The sequence below is a fragment of the Protopterus annectens genome, chromosome 1.part0 (genome assembly GCF_019279795.1).
Source record: "Protopterus annectens isolate FY-2018-M chromosome 1.part0, PAN1.0, whole genome shotgun sequence".
Lineage (NCBI taxonomy): Eukaryota > Metazoa > Chordata > Ceratodontiformes > Protopteridae > Protopterus > Protopterus annectens.
The window spans coordinates 1,823,556,205-1,823,578,486 of record NC_056725.1 but is presented as its reverse complement, the minus strand read 5'-3'; the positions used below and the strand labels follow the sequence as shown (position 1 = coordinate 1,823,578,486).

The 22,282-nt window shown below is 46.1% G+C and overlaps 1 protein-coding gene across 1 annotated transcript in view; it reads left to right on the top strand.

Annotated features, from left to right (window-relative positions):
• The window catches only part of PRKAA1 (protein kinase AMP-activated catalytic subunit alpha 1), a 760,209-nt gene that overhangs the window by 98,566 nt on the left and 639,361 nt on the right, over window positions 1–22,282 (top strand). The window contains exon 3 of the mRNA XM_044069766.1: window positions 2,123–2,210. Within this exon, the coding sequence (XP_043925701.1) occupies window positions 2,123–2,210 (88 nt within the window). The remainder of the gene's footprint in view (window positions 1–2,122; window positions 2,211–22,282) is intronic.

Genomic DNA, 22,282 nt, shown 5'->3' with positions numbered 1-22,282 from the left:
GATCCTTTACTGTGTTGACTTTTCATTCTTTAACAGTTCCACTTTCAACTTCTCTTCTCTCCTCCCCCCATGAGGACAATATTCCATGGATGCTGTCACCAAGAAAGTCTTTTAGGCTCTTTAGTGCCCCCCCCCAGTTTCTTATTCTGAAGTTTAGTCAGAAGATCAAAAATAAGTCCAGGGTAATTCTCATAGTGCTGTTCTAGCTTCAAAAGTGTGGTTCCTTGTGCTGTGACTTCATTTTCTGGGGCAACAGCTACACTTGCATCCTTCTAGAACTCTGCTGGCTGAGCTGGATCTTCACTTTGTCTAACCTAATGATTGTTCCAGTTCCACTAATGGCCAGGGACTCTTCATACCCATTTGCCATGTCCCAAATCCTTACTTTTTGTGCAGAGAGCTGATGCTAAATGTGTAAAAATAAATGGGCGCTCTTTTTCCGTCTGGGTTATTTCCAAAGTGTTAGACCTCTTTATAGCTGCAGTTCCGTATTTCTAGGTTACCACTCAGATTATTGATATATTTACCTTCCACCAAATCTCCAGCGTATCTCTGGCTTTAAGGGTCTGCAGAGTTTTCTTGAAGTACTTTTGCAGATCAGCCACCTTTCAATGATTATCGGGAACATTGATTATCTAAACTGGTCATATCTGGATGACATACTACCTTTATTTTGCGTTAGTCAAAACTTATGTTTTGTCCATAGTAACATGAGACCTGAATAAGGTAAGAGTGACCTCATCGTGTCAACATGTGAAACACCAAATCCTTAACTTAATTTTAAACATCTTGTGTGTAGTAAGAGGAGACAAAATACAAGACTCCCATTTCTGTGTGTTTTCCAGGAGAATGATCTTTCAGTCATGTGAGTGTCCGTTTTAAATAACACTGATTGCAGTTTGATTAGCAAGGGGAACTGTCACACTGTACTCATCCTTCATTAGACCCATCGTAGAGTACAACGCCCCATTTTGTTTGTACCGCACAAGACATCTGCAACAACTGGAAAGGCTGCAGAAACACCTCACTAAAAGAATCACAGGCCTAAAGCAGATGCTGTATGCTGACCGACTAAAAAAACTACAGCTATACTCTTGTCGCATATCGTCTACTCAATAGGCAATCTCAGCTTAACTTACAAGGCCATGTCAAACCCAGAGCTGTTGGACGTGCTGCACTTAAAGAAATCCCATTTCATCAGAGCCACACGATCCAGGGACCTAAACCTTGTCATCACAATGAACAAAACATGTTGGAGGGATAGGTTCCTGACTCAAGAGACTCCCCATACTCTGGAATAGATTGCCCATACCCTCTTCAAAAGGAATCTTGATGACTGGATGGGAGGAAATTTACCCCAGGGATCATGTCAGTCGCCCTGCTAGACAGAGGTCCAGGGAAGTAAATATTGTGGGAAGAAATAGCCAGTGAATTGTTATGGCTAGGCTTGTATAGGCCCTAGAGCCGATAGCCTAGTACCAACTTATGAACCTATGGAGCTTTCATTGTGTATGTGCTTGTTATGTGAACAGTTGTCCGATGAAAACTAATAGTTTAGTTTCTTTTAAAATCTTTTAAAATGTGAGTAAACAACTGCTGGCTCTCTGGCACAAAAGAATAAAGCCTGGACTTATGGACCTAGCAGATAGGATTTATGTAGCCGACCCACTGTGAAGCTGGAGTGATGCTGGCTCTGTCCGCCTCGTGTTGGGGTGGTGAAACTACTCTGCATGGTTTCCCTGTGGCAGAGGCCAGATGGTGCATATAATAGGAGAGCGTAGCCTAAACTGCATAAGGCAGGTACTGTTGGGAGTGAGTGTAGAAGCTCTCATGAGTAGTGCATTGCATGTAAAGACTTGTTTTGTATATACCTTGGCCTGAATGTACTGTGGAAGAGAATGTGGCAGAGAGCATATTGAAAATATCAAACCAGTTATATATATGACTACCAGACTGCACCTGCCTATTTTCTGCAGTGCCTGTAGTAGGGTAGGAGTTGGGATATGATAAAAGGGTCCAGCAACTTTGGGGGAAATTTTGGTCTAGCTGGTGAGACATGAGTAACCTTTTATTAAATTTGCATTTTTCTTGTTACTAGATGTAATGCTTCCTCTGTTTTTAGGATTGTCGAATATGATGGCAGATGGAGAATTTCTGAGGACCAGTTGTGGATCACCCAATTATGCTGCTCCAGAAGTAATATCAGGAAGGTAATCTTTTATATGTCTTGTTTTCAGTGGATTTTTTTATCGTATCCCACTATATTTTTACTCTTATTCTGAATTTAGTCTTGTAAGAAATTATAGTTTTATGAAGTAACGTTGAAGTATGTGGATTATCTGATTTCAAGGGTCTGCAGTGGTTGACCATAAGGATTTCCTCTTGTGATGTTTCTAGTTGAGCAGAGTTTTGAATTTTCCTTAACTCCAGGACACCTACCTGGAAAAAAAATGGAATATGGGGCTCAAAGGAACAGTGGTTCTTCCATCAGCCTTTGATCTTTCCAGGAGTAGAGCAAAGGAGGGGGTTGGTGGGAGGGAAATTGAGGAAGAATGAAAATGGACAATACAGATGGAATGTTACAGTGAGTAACTTAACCTTTTTTTTTTTTTTTTTTTTTTTTTTGATCCGATATCACTTTCATTCATTCCTCAGCTGTTGGGGCTGAGTCCCCAGTTACCTAAATCCCAAGAAGACTCGAAAGAAGGATATTCCTGAGCACAGGTGAGCCAAAGGCTGCTCTTCCCCTAGAGACCAAATCCAGTTTGTAATTGGCTATAAAGGTATGAAGATTAGCCCAAGCTGCAGCTGCACAAATATCATCCAGAGAAGTTCTAGACAAATAAAACTGAAGAAGTTGCCAATGACCTAGTAGAATGGGCTTTTGTTGGTTTTGGTAAAGGAAAACCCACTTTTTCATAACATAGGTAAAACATTCTGTCAACCATGTGGCTAAAGTCACTTTAGAAACTGGTTTGCCCAGTTTTGATTCAGAAAACGAAACAATTTGGATTTTCTCAATTCTTTGGTTCTGTGAAGGTAAACATGTAACTGTCTGTGAACATCCAACAGGTGTAACATAAATTCTCTTGAGAAACTTGAAAAGAAGACTGGAAGGCTGATAACCTGAATCTGTCCTTGTGAAACATTAAAGGAGGTCTGGAAGAAATTGCCTGAAGTTCGGACATTCTTCTGACAGAAGTAATAACTAAGAAAATAGTCTTCCAGGTCAAAAATCTTAGTTCAGACTTAGCTGATAGTTAAAAAGGGGGTTGTGTTAAGGCCTGAACAACAACATTTAAATCCCAAGGGGGGAAAAGGATCCCTTAGAGGAGGTCTAAGTAAGTATGTACCTCTTAAAATGGCTTTGCAAAGCTTGTAGGAAGCTAAGGTTGAGTTACATACTCCTATATGAACATTAAAATCGCTGCTAAGTGTACTCTTCACAGTCAAGGAGCTAGCCCCTTCATTGAAAATTGTAGCTAAAAAGTCAAGAAGCTTAGAAATTGGTGCCGAAAAAGGATCTAAATTATTTTTATGTACCCAAAATGCAAATCCTTTCCATTTACCTTTGTCTGCTTTTCTAGGAGAAGCTTTATGAGATAATGATAGAATGTGAAGAACCGAGGAGGAGAGCCTCGGCAGTCTTTCAGTTAACAGAAGTGGAGAAACCATGCTGTCAACTTGAAGCCTGAAATGTCGGGATGAGTCATGTTTGTCTGGTGAGACAGTAAGTCTTGAGCTGGATCCAGAATCCAGGGTGGATGTAGAAGATGAGGCAAAGGAAGGGAAAACAGATCTGATGAAGCCAGTAAGGGGCAATGAGGAGAACTGTGCTCTTTTGTCAAGATGCTTTCTGTAGAAATTCGGGTTTACTTGTAATGGGGGGGTATGTCTAAAGGGGACAGGAGGGCTAAACGTGAAGTAGAGCATGCCTTGGGGACTCCCCCACTGAGAAGATCAGAGCAAAAAACCTCCTGCACTTGTAAGAGGAGATGTGAAGAGATCACAGCATTGTCAGCCCCGTAAACAGAAAATCCTCTTTGCCACTTTCATGTTGAGAGACCACTTGTGAGGCATTAGAATAGACCTGCTTAACTTGTCTGCAATTATGTTGGACTTCCCTAGAATGTCAATTATCAGAAAGCGATTGCATGAGATCCCCCTATTGAAATTGTCTAATAGCTTCTCAACAAAGAGGGTAAAATCTGGATGTTGTTCATGTTTCACTGTTGCAGTCATCATATTTGGGTTATCTGCTTGCAGTAGCCCTCAATCGGCCTGATTATCAAAGTTTTGGGTCCGGTTTCTGCGTCCGTTGCTGTCCCATCTTCCATGACGTCAGGTCATCAGGGGTATAAAGCATGCACCCGACACCATTACTTCAGTCTTTCTTGCCGTACGGTGCCCGAAGCAGAAGCAGTTCGCAAGTGCCAGTCGGCCGACTCCTGAAGTTTTCATTTTCGAGTTTCAGAACCGAAGTCTTCAACTAAAGCTAAGTACCCCGTTGGGGAAACTTTTTCTTGCTCTTTACCGATGTCAGTAAAAGTTAATAATTGCATTTCTTGTGGAAAGCAAATACCTCATAGATTTTCATTCGTACTGTATTCCTTGCCTAGGCCCTGACCACGATGTACCTCACTGTCGGTTTTGTGCCTTATTTAACCAGCGAACTATCCGTTGATATATTTACACCTCTAAATATTTTGGTTCTCGGTTCAATTATCCAGATATGTCTTTGGTAAGCCATCTGACTACCGGCATTCCGAAAATATGCAAAGATAAAGACAGAGACAGGCCGCCTAGGTCCAAGGCTGTCAACGACGCTTCTCTTAAGTCAGTCGCCAGTTTGCCGGTACTCAATGAGGTGCTTTCGCAGCCCCTGATAACCACTACTTCTGATTCGCAGGCCTCTATTGAGACCCATTCGGAGTCCAGTATGCTACGAGATGCTTCAACTGTGGAACCTGCGGATTTCTCTACCTTGGATGGATCCGGAGCCACTGTGCAGGCACCGGCGTCTGAGGGTGTATTCAGGCGTACAGACTTGCATATTAAAACCGATGGTACCTTCTTCTTTAAGGCCTAAAACTCGAGCCATGCCTAGAAAACTGATGCCCGGACCGCATGCTCAGGCCTCTATGCCTAAAAAAACAAATGATAAGAATGGCTGAAGACCTTATTACTTTAATCAGGGGAAGCCAACCATCTCCTTCTAGGAGACCTAGGACTGAATTTGCTTATGAATCTTCTGACCAGGATTCTGATATTTCTGATGTTCTTAGTGTTTCTCTGTTGCAGTCATTACATTTGGGTAATCTGCTGGCAGGTTGCCCTCAGTCGGCCTGAATAACAAAGTGTTGGGTCCTGCATCGGTTGCTGTCTCTTCTTCCATGACATTAGGTCATCAGGGGTATAAAACATGCAGCTGACGCCATTTTAGTCAGTCTTTCTTGCCGTGCAGTGCCCGAAGCAGAAGCAGTTCGCAAGTGCCAGTCGGCCGACTCCTGAAATTTTCACATTCAAGTTTCGGAACCAAAGTCTTCAACTAAAGCAAAGTACCCCTTTGGGGAAACTTTTTCTTGCTCCTTACCGATGTCAGTAAAAGTTAATAATTGCATTACATGTGGGAAGCAAATAGCTCATAAGGATTTTCATTTGTACTGTATTCCTTGCCTAGGCCCAGATCATAACGTGCCTTGCTGTCGGTTTTGTGTTAGATTTAACCAATGCACTATTAAGCATCGGTATATTTTTGCTTCAAAATATTTTGGATCCAGATTTAATTACCTTGAAATGTCGTTTGTTAGCAATCCGACTACCAGAATTCACAAAAAACGCAAAGAAAAAGACACAGACAGTCGAGGTCCAAAACCAACGACGAAGCTTCTCCTAAGCCATTTGCCGATTCGCCGGTACTCAGTGAGGCGCTTTCACAGCCCCTGATACCCACTACTTTTGAGTCGCAGGCCTCTACCGAGACCCATGCGGAGTCCGGTATGCTGCGAGATTCTCAAAGTATTGAACCCCCAGATGTCTCTCCCTTGGATGGGTCCGGAGCCGCTGAGCAGGCACCGGCTTCTGAGGGTGTTTTCAGGCCTCAACATTTTTATATAAAACCGATGCCAGCTTCAAAAACAAGATCACAAATATCTTCCAAGTCTAAAAAACTGACGCATGAGCCACGTGGTCAGGTCCCTATGCCTAAAAAACAAATCAAAATGGCTGAGGACTTAATTACCTTGATCAGGGGTCCCCCCCCCTGCTAAGAGGCCTAGGCAAGACACTGATTATGGTTCATAGGTTGGTACTAGGCTATCAGCCCTAGGGCCTATACAAGCCTAGCCATAACAATTCCCTGGCTATATCTTCCCACACTATTTACTTCCCTGGACCCCTGTCTAGCAGGGCAACTGATGTGATCCCCGGGGTGAATTTCCTTTCTCCCATCCAATTGTCAAGGTTCCTTTTGAAAGAGGCACTCTGCTTGACATGTATGGGCAATCTATTCCAGAGTCTGGGGAGTCTCTGGGTCATGAATCTTCAGATCAGGTATCCATTTCTTCTGATTCCTCTTCTGATAAGGAATTTTCTATTCCACCCTATGAGGATTCAGATGCAGAAGAATCCATCCCATCTGCATCTCCTCCTGAGGATTATTCTTTTGGAGAAACCTTGCATACTTTAAGGGAACATTTTCATTGGAAGAGTCAGGATTTCTCTGAATCAAAAAAGAGGCTTAGGGATTTCCTTCTTCCTCAGCATAGGCCTTTGGCAATACCTCCTGTATTAGATATTGTTGATTATGTGCATGTTATGGGTTTATTGAAATAGAAAATGATGTTGATTTCTGATTGTGTGGAAAATAAAGAATTACAGGAATTATTTCATGCAGCAGAACAGGTTGGAAAACATACTTTGCAATGTGGTTTTGATTCCTTGGAAGCCTCTTGCAGGGTCGCAGTTACTGGATCTGTGATTAGAAGGCACGCCTGGCTCAAGGAGAAAAACCTGCCTGATCATGGCAAAGCTAAATTGTTGGATGCCCCTTTACAGCATGATACTCTGTATGGTAATAAGGCAGAAGAGGTTTTAAAGAAAGTGGAAGACGAAGCTAAATATATGCAAACTGTAAAAGATTTCTTACAAGTGCAGCCACCCAGGTTCAGTAGGCACTGGCCTACTAAAAACGGGTCCCTTCCTGTGTAAAACAGAGCCTCTCAAGGCAAATCCAGGTGCTCAAAAGGCTCTAGATACCAATCACAGGGTTCTTACAGGTCAAAGCAATGGGGTGCCTCCACCTCCAAATCTGGAGGAAACAAAGCACAACCCTACAGTAAGCAGTGTCAGTGATTTCCCTCTACCTTCACCAAGCACGTATCTTTTGGCAGCCCCCTTGTGGGGAAAATTAGCACTTCATGCTCAAAATTGGCAGTTAATTACCCAGGACAAGTGGGTATTAAACATAGTATTCCAGGGGTACAGATTTCATTTCCATACTTTGCCAATTCCAAACGGTTGGCCAGATATGCCACAAAATCAGTGGGCAGAGGCTCAGAAACAAGTTACGGCCCTCATGGATATGGGGGCTATTCAACCAGTACCAGAACAGGAAAAAAGGACAAGGTTTTTATTCAAGACTTTTCCTGGTACCCAGAAAAGACTATGCCTGGCGGCCAGTACTGGACTTAATGATTTTGAACATGTTCCTGGACATTCCAAAATTCAAAATGCTGACTTTACAACAGCTACTGCCTATGCTGGGCAGGAACGCTTGGTTAGTGACTCTAGACTTGAGAGGCATACCTGCATATCCCAATAAGGGAATCGTGCAGAAGATACCTCCGCTTCAAGGCAGGTTTTTTGCTTTACCAATTCTCTGCACTGCCCTTTGGCTTATTTACTGCGCCCAGGGTCTTTACAAAGCGCCTGGCACCAGTAATTGCATTTTGCAGACAAAGAAGCATACAAATTTATCCTTACCTGGATGACTGTCTCATTTAAGCAAAGAACAAGGACATTCTTCTTCAACATTTGGCGTTTATAAAATGGCTTCTAACATGCCTAGGGTACACAATAAACGAAAAGAAATCCCAACTGGTACCCTCTCAAATAATTACATTCCTGGGTGCAAGCTTGAATACAACTGCCCAGATGGCTTACCTTACGCCAGACAAACAAAGGCAACTGACAACATACTTCAAACAGATGGCAACAAAAACTCCGTTATCTGCAAGACAAATTCTGCAGGCTTTGGGGTTCATGACATCCTGCATTCTACTAATTCCATATGCAAGACTGCATATGAGGAAACTTCAGTGGTACCTAAAATGTTTATGGAGTCAGCATTGTCACAGTCTGGAAACAATGATTCATCTCATTCCCTGCCTACAATAAGAGATCTGAAGTAGGAAGACTTAATTTGTCTGCAACCTGTGGGATTCGGATCCGACATCGGATCCGAGCCAGCAATTCATAAGCTTTAGGATCCGAGCTCCTAGCTCCTCTCTTTACCCATAATCCCCTGCTAAGCCCTGACTGACCTCAGATTTCATTTGCCGCGTTCAGTAGCTGACAGGATTTTTCGAGCTCCATAGCGAAGAAAATTGGTGACATATTTTTGGCTATATTTTTTTCTTCTACTTTAGCAGAAGTTAAAGTGTGTTTGTGTAGGCTATCCTCCCTTCTTTAGTTAACCTTCTCGGGTGTTCGTTAGTGTGTGTTTGTTGTGTGTGTTTTTTTTTTTTAGGGCCTGTTAGGGCGTAGCCATGTCTGAAGCCCCCCCAAGGCTATATTTTCTAAATGTACCGAGTGTGGCCATAAGCTTTCCCCGGCTGATGGCCACACTTGGTGCGTTAAATGCCTGGGGGTTGAACACCTTTCATCTGGTTGTACCATTTTTGCAGGGTTCAACCCCCAGGCTTTAAGGGAGCGGAGGTCGAAGTTGGTTCTGGCGGGACTTCTCCCTCCTGAATCTGCTTCGGCCTTGGCCCCTGCTATCCAGAAATCGCCAGTGGCTACTTCGGTCTCCCTTCCTCCGGCAGGGACTCAATCTCCCGCTAAGAAACCGGAGGATAGGGAGACCAGGAGGGAAAAGGAGAGGCACAAGGAGGGGCACCATAAGCGGCGGGCCGAGGCCTCTGTCTCGGCCCCGCCGCCTAAGAGTGCCTCCCCTCTGACTTCTAAATCTCCTCCTCCTCGACTCCGATCCCCTCGGTTCTCTCCCGGACCCGAGGAGGTGGAGACTAGACCTTCGTCGAGGTCATCGAGGCGACACTCTAGATCCGCCTCGGTGGCCTCGTCGAGGTCAACTTTTTCTATGTCGGACACTGATATGGACCGGATGATGAGGCGATTCATCCAGGCCCAGATGCAGATGGGAGTGCTCCTGGCCCCCCCCCATCCGGGAGGGGCCTCGACCCCTTTTTTCGCCCCCATAGCTCCTTCTCCGACCCGACTCCCGGGTTCGGAGCTTTCGGAGCCGGGCAGCGTTGGACCCGGGGGTGGGTCGGATCCGACTGGTCAGCGCACCTCGGATCCGATCCCTCCCTTGAGTGCTTCGGGTACTTCGGACCCGACCTCTCGGAGCCGTGGGCCTAGCCTCGGATCCGAGGGAGCCGGTGTCTCTTCGACTCTGTCTAGGTCGGAGCACACTTTCTCTCGGATCCGATGGTCTCGGCTCCAGTTCTGATCCATTCGTCGGATCTGAGTGGGGGTCGGCTCTCGGGTCTTAGAGAAGTCGGCTCCCCCTCGGCCTTCAACGTTGTGGAGAGGGTTCTGTCGAGGACATCCGGACCCCCGGTCCCTGTCTCGGCTCCATCCCACACTCCCTCGCAGCTGGGCCAGGCTCCCATCAGCCGGTCTCAGGGACAGCCCGCCTCAATGTCCCAAGTGGTTCCTTTGGAACAACTGGTTGCTGGCGAGGACTCCTCGGACAGTCTCCCCGAGGAAGTGCCTCGTAAGCATAAGTGTAAAAGGAGGCACGTGGACTCCACCGAGTCTATTACTGAAGACACGGACTTGGAGGAAGGGGAGGGCTCCCCAAGATCACCCCCAAAAGATGTCTCCTTTGGAGACATTATGGAAATGTTAAGGATCGGGGGGATGGTCTGCCCCCAAGGCCTCCTTGGACGAGTCTGTGTTCTTGGAGGCATTTGAGGCGGGCCCGTCTACCTCTTGGGTGTCCCCTACTGCCGACCCTCTGGTGGACCTTATTACCACCAGAGCGTGGAAGGACCCGGACACCGTAGAGCCTGTTCCCAAATGTCCGGACCAGATTCTTACCCCCCCATCGGACCGTACACATTGGACTAAGGGACCCCCAGTAGATGCCATGATGATGGCTGCAGCCACAAAGAGGGAATTGGCTCAGGAGAGTCCCTCTATGCATCCTCCGAGCAAGGAATCCCGCTCGATGGATCGCATTGGGAAGCGAGTCTTTAGTTCAGCAACCTTCTCCCTGAGGGCGCTGAACTATATGCCACACGTGATCAGGATGCAGCGAGACCTGATTAAGGAATACGCTGCATCTCCCCCAGAGTCCATTTCGGCGGAGGACAAACAAGTGTACTCCACCGGTATGGCCACTCTCAGAGCGGTGTCTAATACTTCTATGCGGCTCTTATCTCACTCAGCAGAGGGAGCTGCTAGAGCTAGCGGATCCGGCCTTGTTATGAGACGCCAGGCCTGGCTCCGCCACTGTGACTTCGCTGAGCCCTTCAAAGCGACCTTCGCGAATGCCCCCTTCGATGGTTCTGCCCTTTTTGGCAAAACGGTTCGCGAAACGCTTGTCCAGAGCGAAAAGGACAGGAAGACGCTGTCTGCCGTCGGAGTCTGCTTTTCAGCTCCCCAGAGGTCCTTCTCGAAGAACCAAAAGGGACAGAAGAACATGTGGTTCCGGAAATCACAGCAGCCCCAACCTGCTCTGGACAACCAGTCCTTCCGTGGCAGAGGAGGACAGGGAGGTCGCCGTCCTAGAGGCAGAGGGGCTCCTAGGAACTTTGGGTCCAGAGAACCTTTCTCTGACAGACCCACGCAGCAACCCTGATGGGTTACCCGGCTGCTCCTCTCTGGAGGCAGTCGGGGGGGCGTTTTTCAAGGCACCTGACATCATGGGAGTCAATCACGTCAGACCGTTGGGTGCTTCGAGTGATATCCAGAGGCTATTCAATCCCCCTTCACAGTATTCCCAGATCCAAAAACCTCCCCGATGTACTACCCGATCAAAGGGAGGTAGCAACTGTGGAAATCGCACAGCTGCTTACAAAAAGAGCCATCCAACGCGTCCCCCGAGATCAGACCGGATCAGGGTTTTACTCCAGGTTCTTCTTGGTGCCAAAAAAGACTGGGGACTTGAGACCGATCCTAGACCTGTCACAACTGAACCTGTCTGTAACCAAACAAAAATTCCGGATGGTCACCTTACAATCTATCCTCCCCCTTTTGCGGGAGAACGATTGGATGTGCTCTATAGACCTCAAGGACGCGTACTACCACATTCTAATGGACAGATGATCCAGGAGGTTCCTTCACTTCCGGCTGGGAGCCAGTCACTACCAGTTCAGGGTCCTTCCCTTGGTCTCACCTCTGCCCCCAGGGTGTTTACCAAGGTACTTGCAGTGGTAGCGGCCCACCTGAGACTCCAAGGAATTCAGGTGTTTCCATACCTGGATGACTGGCTCCTTACAGTGTCATCAAGGCATCTACTGTGCTCAGCCAGGGACTATTTCCTTCATATAGCCCCTCGGCTGGGCATCACCATAAACCGAGAAAAATCTTCCCTGGCCCTCACACAGCTTATAGATTTTATAGGAGGAAGATTGGACACAAGAAACATGCGGGCATTCCTCACTCTAGATCGACTGTCCAACCTGAGGTGTCATATCACGGCCATCTTAGAACCTACTCCGACTGCAGCTATGGTCCTGAGGGCCCTAGGTTCAATGGCGGCAGCCATCCCACTCCTTCACGCTCGACTACACATGAGGATCCTTCAATGGACCCTCCTGGTCCAATGGTCCCCACTTTACCTTCCTCTCAACAGCCCGATAGCCATCAGCAGAGCATGCAAGAGCTCCCTGTTTTGGTGGTTCCAATCGATGGACTTCCTGACAGGGAGACCCTTCTGTACTGCATTCCCCCTAGCCACAGTGACCATGGACGCTTCTCGCCTCGGGTGGGGGGGTGCATTCAGCGGGCAGGATTGTCCAAGGCACGTGGAACAGTTCAGAGACCTCCCTGCATATAAATGTTCTGGAGATGAGGGCAGTGCTATTAGCGTTGCAAGCACTACACAGCCTTCTTCCTGTAGGAACTATTGCTATCCAGACAGACAACATGTCGGTAGTCTGGTACATCAACAAACAGGGGGGGGAACCAGGTCCTACCCCCTTTGTCGAGAGGCCATGAGAGTATGGGAATGGGCAATCTCCACCAACCGCTTTCATGTGGCAACGCACATTCCGGGAAGGTCCAACATTCTAGCGGACAAGCTCAGTCGCACCATTCTTTCCCCTCACGAATGGTCTCTCAATTCTTTAGTAGCGAAGCAGATTTTTGCCGCCTGGGGGCAACCTTGTTGCGATCTTTTTGCTTCTCCCTCAAATGCCAAATGCAACAATTTCTTCGCTCTACTTCCCCCGTTTGGGGAATCCCCGAGAGACGCCCTGGTGCATGCTTGGCCTCCCGGTCCCCTATACGCTTATCCTCCTCTTCCTCTAATGCGCAAACTATTACAGAAAGCCAGCAGTTTGGGGAGCAGAATGATTTTCATTGCCCCATTCTGGCCTCGTCAACCATGGTTCCCTTGTGTATGGTCTGACCGAGTGAATCCGCCCTGGATTCTAGATCCACTTCTGGATCTCATTTCCTATCCTCAGGGGCTTCCAATCCCGAACCTTCACACTCTGAAATTGACAGCTTGGCTGCTCCAGTTCCATCCCTAATAAGGACTCCCGGTATCTCTTCACCAGTTAAAGCCATCATAGTGGCTGGCCATAAGCCTTCTACTAGGAAGGTTTATCGAAGCAAGTGGAAGCGGTTCTCTATTTGGGCGGAACATAAAAATCTTGATCCCTTTTCCTCGCCACTCTCTGCGGTACTAGACTTCTTGACAGACCTTTTCCAACAAGGAGCAAGCTCTTCGACGGTAAAGGTACAGATGGCAGCCATTTCTCATTACCATGTGGGTCATGACTCGACACCTCTCATGGCTGCAAAAATTTGTAAAACCTTTCTTAAGGGTCCTTTCCTCTTAAGACCTCCTGCTAAGGAAGCCGTACCACCTTGGGACTTATCTTTAGTGCTGCAGGCCCTAACCGCTCCTCCTTTTGAACCTGCAGCCTCTGTGGACTTGAAGTATCTTTCCTGGAAAACTGCTTTCTTAGTAGCCATTACGTCAGCTAGAAGAGTTTCAGAACTCCAAGCCCTGTGCGTCAAACCACCTTATCTCTCCTTTTTTCCTGATAGGGTCTCCCTCAGGACCAATCCTTCCTTTCTTCCAAAGATTGCTTCTGAATCCAATATTAACCAATCTATTAATTTGCCAGTTTTCTTTCCCAAATATAAGAACAAAGGAGAATATAAACTGCATTCCTTAGATGTTCATAGACAACTGCATTTCTACATTCACAGAACAGCTGGTCACAGACAATCCGATCAACTGTTCATCACCTTTGCAAAATTCGCACTGGGTAAGGCAGTCTCTAAGGTCACCTTGTCAAAGTGGATTTCTAATTGTATCTTGCAGGCTTATGACACCTCAGGAAGGCCAGCTCCTCAGAGAACTACAGCACATTCTACAAGAGCAGTATCTACTTCTGCTGCCTTTAAATCTAGAGTACCATTAGATGATATCTGTGCAGCAGCCACTTGGACTTCATCTCCACATTATAAAGTGGAAGTTGTTTCCAGAGGGAGAGCATCCTTTGGCTCTGCGGTGCTCCGGAACATCCTTCCATGACGGCCGCCCAAGATCCAGGTAGCTCGGGACTCTATCCCACAGTTTGCAGACAAATGAAGTCTTCCTATTTCAGATTAAGAAGTTATGTACTCACCATAACGTTCCATCTGAGTAGGTGACTTCATTTGGATGCAACCATCCCCCCGACCTTTCATGGCGCTATTAGTCGTGGTTTCCCAGGATTCTGTTATACTGGTATTCACAGGGCAAACTCAATCTAAGGTCAGTCAGGGCTTAGCAGGGGATTATGGGTAAAGGGAGGAGCTAGGAGCTCGGATCCTAAAACTTATGAATTGCCGGCTCGGATCCGATGTCAGATCCGAATCCCACAGGTTGCATCCAAATGAAGTCACCTACTCAGATGGAACGTTATGGTGAGTACATAACTTCTTATTTCTTTGGTGGGCAGAGACATGTCACCAAAACAAGGGACTGTCGTTCACACTACCCCCTGCCACCCAAACCCTAACTACAGACACATCAGACTATGCTTGGGGGGCCCACCTGGTGGGGAGATGCATTCAGGGCATATGGAGCCCAAAACAAATGCATCTGCATATCAACCAGAAAGGGATGCTAGCTGTTCAGAATGTTCTGGCAGCCTTCAAGGACTTACTTCATCCAGGACAACTACTAATAAAGACGGACAACACCACGGTTATGTGGTACATACATAAACAAGCAGGTGGGTACACATTCATACCCCCTTTGCAGACTAGCCATGGCATTGTGGAACACAGATTTGACTTACCAAGTACATCTTTAAGCTCAATTCCTGCCAGGAAAACAAAATACTCTGGCAGACGACCTAAGCAGAAATCTTAAGGACCCGCACGAGTGGAAACTGGTTCCACAAATCTTCAGCATGTAACACAGAAATGGGGGAGCCCAGACATAGATCTATTTGCCTCTCCCCAAAATTATCAACTGAGCAAATTCTGCACAAGGACGTACCACAGACAAGCATGGAAAGTGGATGCCCTGTCCTTCAGTTGGAAAAACCTATCAGTCTATGCCTTTCCCCCTCTGCCTCTTCTCGCCAAGGTCTTACTAAAGGTCAGACAGGAAAAAACAAAAATGATCCTGATTGCTCCGGACTGGCTTCGCCAGCACTGGTACCCAATTCTAAGGAATATGTCTCAACTCCCTCCTCGGTCCTTGCCTCAAATACCTTATCTACTGTCTCAGCAGAACAATCAAATTCTGCGCACTCAGCTCCAAACTCTGAACCTTGCAGGATGGCTGATCATTTAATTATTCAAACAACACCTCTCAGTAAATCTGTGATGGATATCATTTTGGAAGCCAGAAGGCCTAGTACTAGAAAATCTTATGCTGATAAATGGAAGAGATTCTGTGCTTGGAACCAAGCACAAGGAACGGACACAGCAAAACCAAATGTCCCTCAGATTTTACAATACCCGACTGCGATGTTTGACAAGGGCCTATCTTTTTCTTCAATAAAAATCCATGCCTCTGCCATCTCGGCTCATTACAGCACGGAGCTTCCCCTTTTTTCTCATCCTCTGCTAAAACAGTATCTTAGAGGGGCCAGAAATTTAAGGCCTCCCAGAAGATCACCATCTCCTGCATGGGACCTCAATTTTGTGCTGGGAAACTCACCTACCTCCTTTTGAACCAGCAGCTACTGCGGATATAAATTTTTTATCTTGGAAAACAGCGTTACTCTTGGCAATCACTTCAGCAAGAAGGGTTTCAGAACTCCAGGCTCTCATGGCTGTGGAGCCTTTTATTACATTTTACCCGGGCAGGGTGTCCCTCAGGACCAATTCTTCCTTTATGCCTAAGGTGGTATCCAGTGTGGCTCTTAACCAAACACTTCATCTGCCAACATTTTACCCAAATCCGCAGAACAAGGGGGAGTACACAGGCAACTATGATTCTACTTAAACAGGATCAAATCTCTAAGAAAGTCTGAGCAACTACTGGTGGCATTTGCTGCAGGATCAGAGGGGAAGGCTATATCAAAGCAGACGATTTCTAAGTGGATAAGCCACTGCATTTGATGTCCTTCATGGATGCATCTGCCGACGCCTCAGCCGATGTCAGAAAAAGTTAACAATTGTTTAACCTGTGGGAAACAAATCTCATAAAGATTTACTATTCTTACAACTGAGGCCAGTTCTCAAATGCTTTGGCAGAAGATTAATTTCTTTAATTAGAGGCTTCTGATGATTCTGCTGATGAAGACTTAGGACACACCTGCCCTTTCTGCACCTCCCACAGCACAGGCCTCTAGCTATACCTCTGCTGGGATGATGCTTCAATGATGTTTGTTCGCCCCAGATTCTCCCCACCCCAGCCCCAAACCAGACAGATTTTACACAGGGTGCAGATATCATCACCACCACCTTTGCTATCACACTTGACAGACAGACAGACCCAGATACTATATCCCAGGCCCCCACTACAGCTAAACCGCTAAAAACCCTATTCTGAAAGGGAAGTCACTAGACAGATGGTAAAAAAAGGTACACTTCACTTACTCTCTTCTCTCAGCTAGAGCTTTAAACTGTCAGTTTTCACATGATACAATACCAGAGTTTATGCTTGATCAGTTAAAAAAAAACTAAACCACTGATGAATCTCTTGATAAGAAATATGTATTAGAGATGGTAAATAACATAACAGGTTAGCAACCATATTTAGATCAGCCATGACAGGCACAGTGATAAGAAGGCATGCATGGCATCATGTTAAAGCTAAGTTGCTAGATGCTCCTATGGACAAGACAAGTTTTTTTGGTACACCTGCACAGCAGGTTATGAAGAAAAGGCAAAAAATCTTCAAAAACTGTTAAAGATCTTGCAGGTTCAACCCCAAGGTTTAGCAGGAACTGGCCTGCCAAAAATTGGTCCTTTCCTGACTCGAAACCAATCCAGAGGAGGCAACAGAGGCACAGACACAGCCACTGCCACTACATCAGCACAAAAGTTAACCTTATTTTCAAAGAACTGGCACTACATAACAAAAGACAAGTGGATTTTACAACAGATAATGGAGTTAGCAAACATGAGAGCTGTGGAAAGAGTGCAACAGCAGAACAAGGAAAGGGGTTCTACTCCAGACTATTCCTAGTTCCAAGAAAAAAAGTTGGATCCCAAAATTCAAAATGCTGACCCTACAGCAACTTCTAGGAGTCTTGGCTGGTAACTCTAGATCTCAAGGAGGCATACCTGCTCTGCAGAAGATACCTCAGATTTCTTGCAGGATCAGAGCACTATCAAATTCAGCATTGCCCTTTGGCTTATCTACTGCGCCCAGAGTATTCACAAAATGCCTGGCATCAGTAAAATTCAAATTTACCCATACCTGGGACTGCCTGCGCTACAGGGGGACAACAAAAGCAAGCTGACAACAGATTTACAAAGGGTCATTTACTTGCTACAAGGACTGGGATACACAGTCAATTTACAAAAGTCAAGGCTGATACCATCCCAAACAAGGACATTCTTGGGCTGAATTGGACACAGTACAACAGATGGCATTCCTGACTACAGAAAACAAAAGAACTTCCTTACTTCTTGGCACTAACAAAACTGAACAAGTTAAGCAAGAAAAGTTCTGCAGCCCTTGGGCTTTATGGCATCATGCATAAATCTTCCCATTTTTTGCAGACTACATATGAGGAAACTACAGTGGTACCTAAAGAATTTATGGTCCCAACACAGACACAGTCTAGACACAAAAATCCACTAATTCCATGCTTAAAACAGGAGTCCTATGGTGGGCTCAGGCATGGCAGTCAGACCCAGGCCTACCCTTTCGCAGATGTCAACCAAGCCAGACCATCACAACAGACGCTTCAGACCTAGGATGGGGCCCACATGCTGGACAAATGCGGCAAGGATTGTGGACACAGGATCAACTTCACCTGCACATCTATCTAAAAGAAATGCTGGCAGTAAAACTGGCAATCCAAAAGTTCAAACCATTTCTCAAAGAGGGCCAATTGATGATAAGGACAGACAACACCACAGTCATGTGGTACATCAACAAACAGGGAGGCACTCATTCATACCCCTATGCAGAATGACCTTGGAGCTGTGGACCCTGGCACTCAGCTACAACATTCAGTTACAGGCAATATTTGTACCAGGGAAAGACAATACTCTAGCAGACATATTAAGCAGAACCACTTCCGATGCCCACGAATGGAAGCTGCACCGACATCTTCAAGACCATCTCAAGAAATGGGGAATGCCACAGATAGACCTATTCGCATCACCTCTCAATCACCAGCTCAAAAAATTCTGCACAAGGACATTCCACCCATTAGCATGGAAAGTGGACTCACTCTCCTTCAACTGGAAAGGCCTAACAGCATATGCATTCTCACCTCTTCCTTTGATACACAAGGTACTACTAAAAATCAAGGAAGAACGTCCAAGGATAATCCTGATAGCTCCAAACTGGCCAAGACAACACTGGTACCCACTACTGAAGAGCATGTCTCGAACAATATGTGGCCAATACCCTGATGCCTTTGATGTTAACTCAGAACAACTACAGCATCATACATCCAAACCTAAACGCTGCAACTGACTGCATGGAACATCACATAGCAGCAGCTAATCCAGAACTTTCCCAAAGAGTTAAAGACATTATTCTTGAAAGACCTTCAACAAGAAGGAACTATGCTGGAAAATGGAAAAGGTTTGTCATTTGGAGTAGAGGAAAAGATGTGTCAAACATAGATATGCCTAACATTCTGGAGTATCTGGCCAACTTCTTCATTCAGGCCTGTCCTACTCCTCCATCAAGATACATGCATCAGCTATTTCAGCAGAATACAGCTTTGATCCACCTGTTTTTTCGCACCCTTTGCTCAGGCAGTTCCTCAGAGGAATCAAGAATGTAAAACCTCCAAGGAAACCACCATTACCAGCTTGGGATTTAAACTTTGTGCTAGAAAAGTTGACGCTATCACCCTTTGAACCAGCAGCAACAGCAGACCTACAACACCTGTCATGAAAAACTGCTTTCCTACTGGCAATTACTTCAGCAAGGAGGGTTTCAGAACTGCAGGCCTTAATGGCAGTGCAACCCTTCCTAATCTTCCACCAAGGTAGAGTGTCCATGAGGACTAATCCTACATTTATGCCCAAGGTGGTATCCAGAGTGTCTTTAAACCAGGCAATCCACCTACCTACCTTCTTTCCCAACCCACAAAACAGAGGGAAAGAATACTGCATACCTTGATGTACATAGACAGCTACAGAACAAAAATAGCAGAAAGACTGACCAACTTTTTGTAGCCTATGCAAAGGGAAGGAAAAGCTATTTCCAAACAGACAATCTCCAAATGGATAGGAAATTGCATATTACTCCTTCCATGGAAAACCAATTCCACAGAACATAAGACCTCATTCTACAAGGGCAACAGCCACTACCACAGCCTTCTTACATTTGCCAAGCATTATAATTTGCCTCTATATTCCAGATCCCGAGCAGGGTTTGCCACTGCTGTACTGCAAGGGATCCTAAACACACCATAATCTACTTTTATCCTCCTCCTATGACTGCAGATGCATCCATGAAGGGGACATAGTAGTTTTTGTACCTACCATAAATGTAGATGTCCGAACTGGATAGCATCTGCAGTCAGCTGTTGGGGAGTCTTTATATGTATATATATCTATTTGGAAACATTGGCATCTATCCAAATTTTAGCCTGCAAGAGGGCTACTGGCATCTGGGGCAAGAAACACTGAGGAAAATGGCCTCGGCTGATGCTTAAGACCAACAGAGATAATCGGCCGACTGCAGGGCTGCTTGACGACAGGACAACCCACTTGTTATGACTGCAGATGCTATCCAGTTCGGACATCTACATTTATGGTAGGTACAAAACTGTACTTTTCTGCTACTTGCACCATGGTAAACCTGTGCCCAAGGGAATCCGGTCACATTCCACCAGGGCTGCCTCTACCTCAGCAGCCTTTCTCAGAGGAGTTCCAACCAAAGACATTCTAGAAGCTGCTACTTGGAGCTCTGTTTATACCTTCACAAAGCATTATCATTTGCCTCTCCTCTCCAAATCCAGGGCAGGCTTTGCCACTGCAGTTCTGCAGGGCCTTATAGCCACTCCTAATGCTATTTAGTTCCATCCTCCCATCCATAGCTTTGGGAATTCTACCCATATGTAATGACTGCAACAGAGAAGCACGAAGAACATAGTACAGATGTCCTTCAAGGATGCATCTGCAGTCATAACAAATGGGTTGTCCTGTCGTCAGGCAGCCCTTCGGTCGGCCGGATTCCAAAGTCTGGGTCCGGCTTCGGCTGAAGTCGCACTTCACCCGACGTCATCTCCACTGGTCTTCGGGTATAAAGGCATCAGCCGACGCCATTTTCCTCTGTCTTTCTTGCCGCGTGGCGCCCGAAGCAGAAGCTGTTCGCAAGTGCCGGTCAGTCAGATCCAGAGATTACTACTACCGAATACTACTTCGAAGACTTCTAAAAAGCTAAGTACCCCGTTGGGGACTCTTTCTTGCCTCAGCCGATGTCAGAAAAAGTCAATAACTGTTTAACTTGTGGGAAACAAATACCTCATAAAGATTTCCACTCTTACTGCCTGCCTTGCTTAGGCCCAGACCACGACGTAGCAGCCTGTTCGGCCTGTGCTTCCTTCAACCGACGAACGCTTAGGCGTCGGTCGGAGTTTGCTGAACAGTTTTTCGGCTCAGATTTTGCGTACATTATGCAGTCGGATCCTCCGACTACCCAAATTGTTAAAAAACGCAAAGAAAAAGACCGACACTGCGGTCCGCGGTTTCAGCCGAAACCACGGTTAAGCAAGCCGCGAGTGTCTCGGTTTCGGCCGAAACCGAGAAAACCGGTCAATCTTCAGCCGAATCCATGACTACTACTGAGACTCCTGCTACCTTAGTTGAATCGCCCTCAGAGGTTTTGCCTACTACTGTGGTTCCTAGTGATTTATCAGACACCATTCCTTTGGATGTCTCTACCCCAGCACGTGGTGCTGCTAGGCCTCCTGCAGCCATGTCTATTAAGGCCTTTGCCAGGGCTAAAGCAGCCAAAACTGTTAAATCAGTGCCTGTTAAGCCCCCCTCACACAGGCCCACTTCTAGTTCACAAATGCTTACTCTGGCAGAGGATTTAATATCCTTAATTAGGGGATCTCAATCTCACCCAGACAGGGCTTCTCAACCCCCAGAAAAGAGACCTAGAGCAGAGCCCCCCGAGCCAGTGTCCTCTGATGATTCTTCGGATGACTCAGACAATACAGATCAGCCAGAGGCTCCTTTTTCTACTTATGAAGATTCCGATGCTGAAGAATCCATTCCATCTGCCTCTCCACCAGAGGAATTTTCCTTTGGGGAAACCTTACATGCCATGAGAGAACAATTCCAATGGCAGGGACAAGATTTCTCTGATTCAAGAAAAAGGCTTAGGACATTTCTGCACTTACCACAACATAGGCCCTTAGCTATACCTCCAGTACTGCCTGTTGTGGATGATGCATTTAATGATGTTTGCACTGCTCCTGACACTTTACCTCCAGCCCCTGCCAAACCAGATAGATTTTACAGGGTGCCAGACACTCATCACCACCTATACAAGGCCCCACTTGCAGACCCTGAGACTATATCCCAGGGGCCTAAGGCAGTAACCTCGACCTCAGCAAAAAACCCTATTCCTTCTGAAAGGGAATCCAGGTCCTTAGAGAGATGGGGGAAAAAGTTTACACTAATGCTACTCTCTCAGCTAGAGCTTTAAACTGTCAGTTTCATATGATCCAATACCAAGAGTTTATGCTTGATCAGTTAACTAAGAAGCTGTCCTCTGATTACTCCTTAGATAAGAAATATGTTTTAGAAATGGTGAATAACATTCAGCAGGTTAGTAACCATTCTTTAAAATGTGGCTATGATGCACTGGAGGCTTCATTTAGATCAGCCATGACTGGCACAGTGATAAGAAGACATGCATGGTTGAAAGAACAGGTCTTGCCGGATCATGTTAAAGCAAAGCTGTTAGATGCTCCTATGGATAAGGTCAGTCTATTTGGTACACCTGCTCAGCAAGTAATGAAGAAAATGGAAGAGAAGGCAAAATCTGTACAAACAGTTAAGGATTTCTTACAGGTTCAGCCCCCAAGGTTTAGCAGGAACTGGCCTGCCAAAAATTGGTCCTTTCCAGACTCCTCAAAATCTCAGAGGCAGGAATAGACGCTCTAGAGGCAGGAATCAATCCAGAGGAGGTGCCTACAGAGGACGACAGTGGCAAGGCAATAACCGAGGCACAGACACAACCACTGCCACTGCAACAGGACAA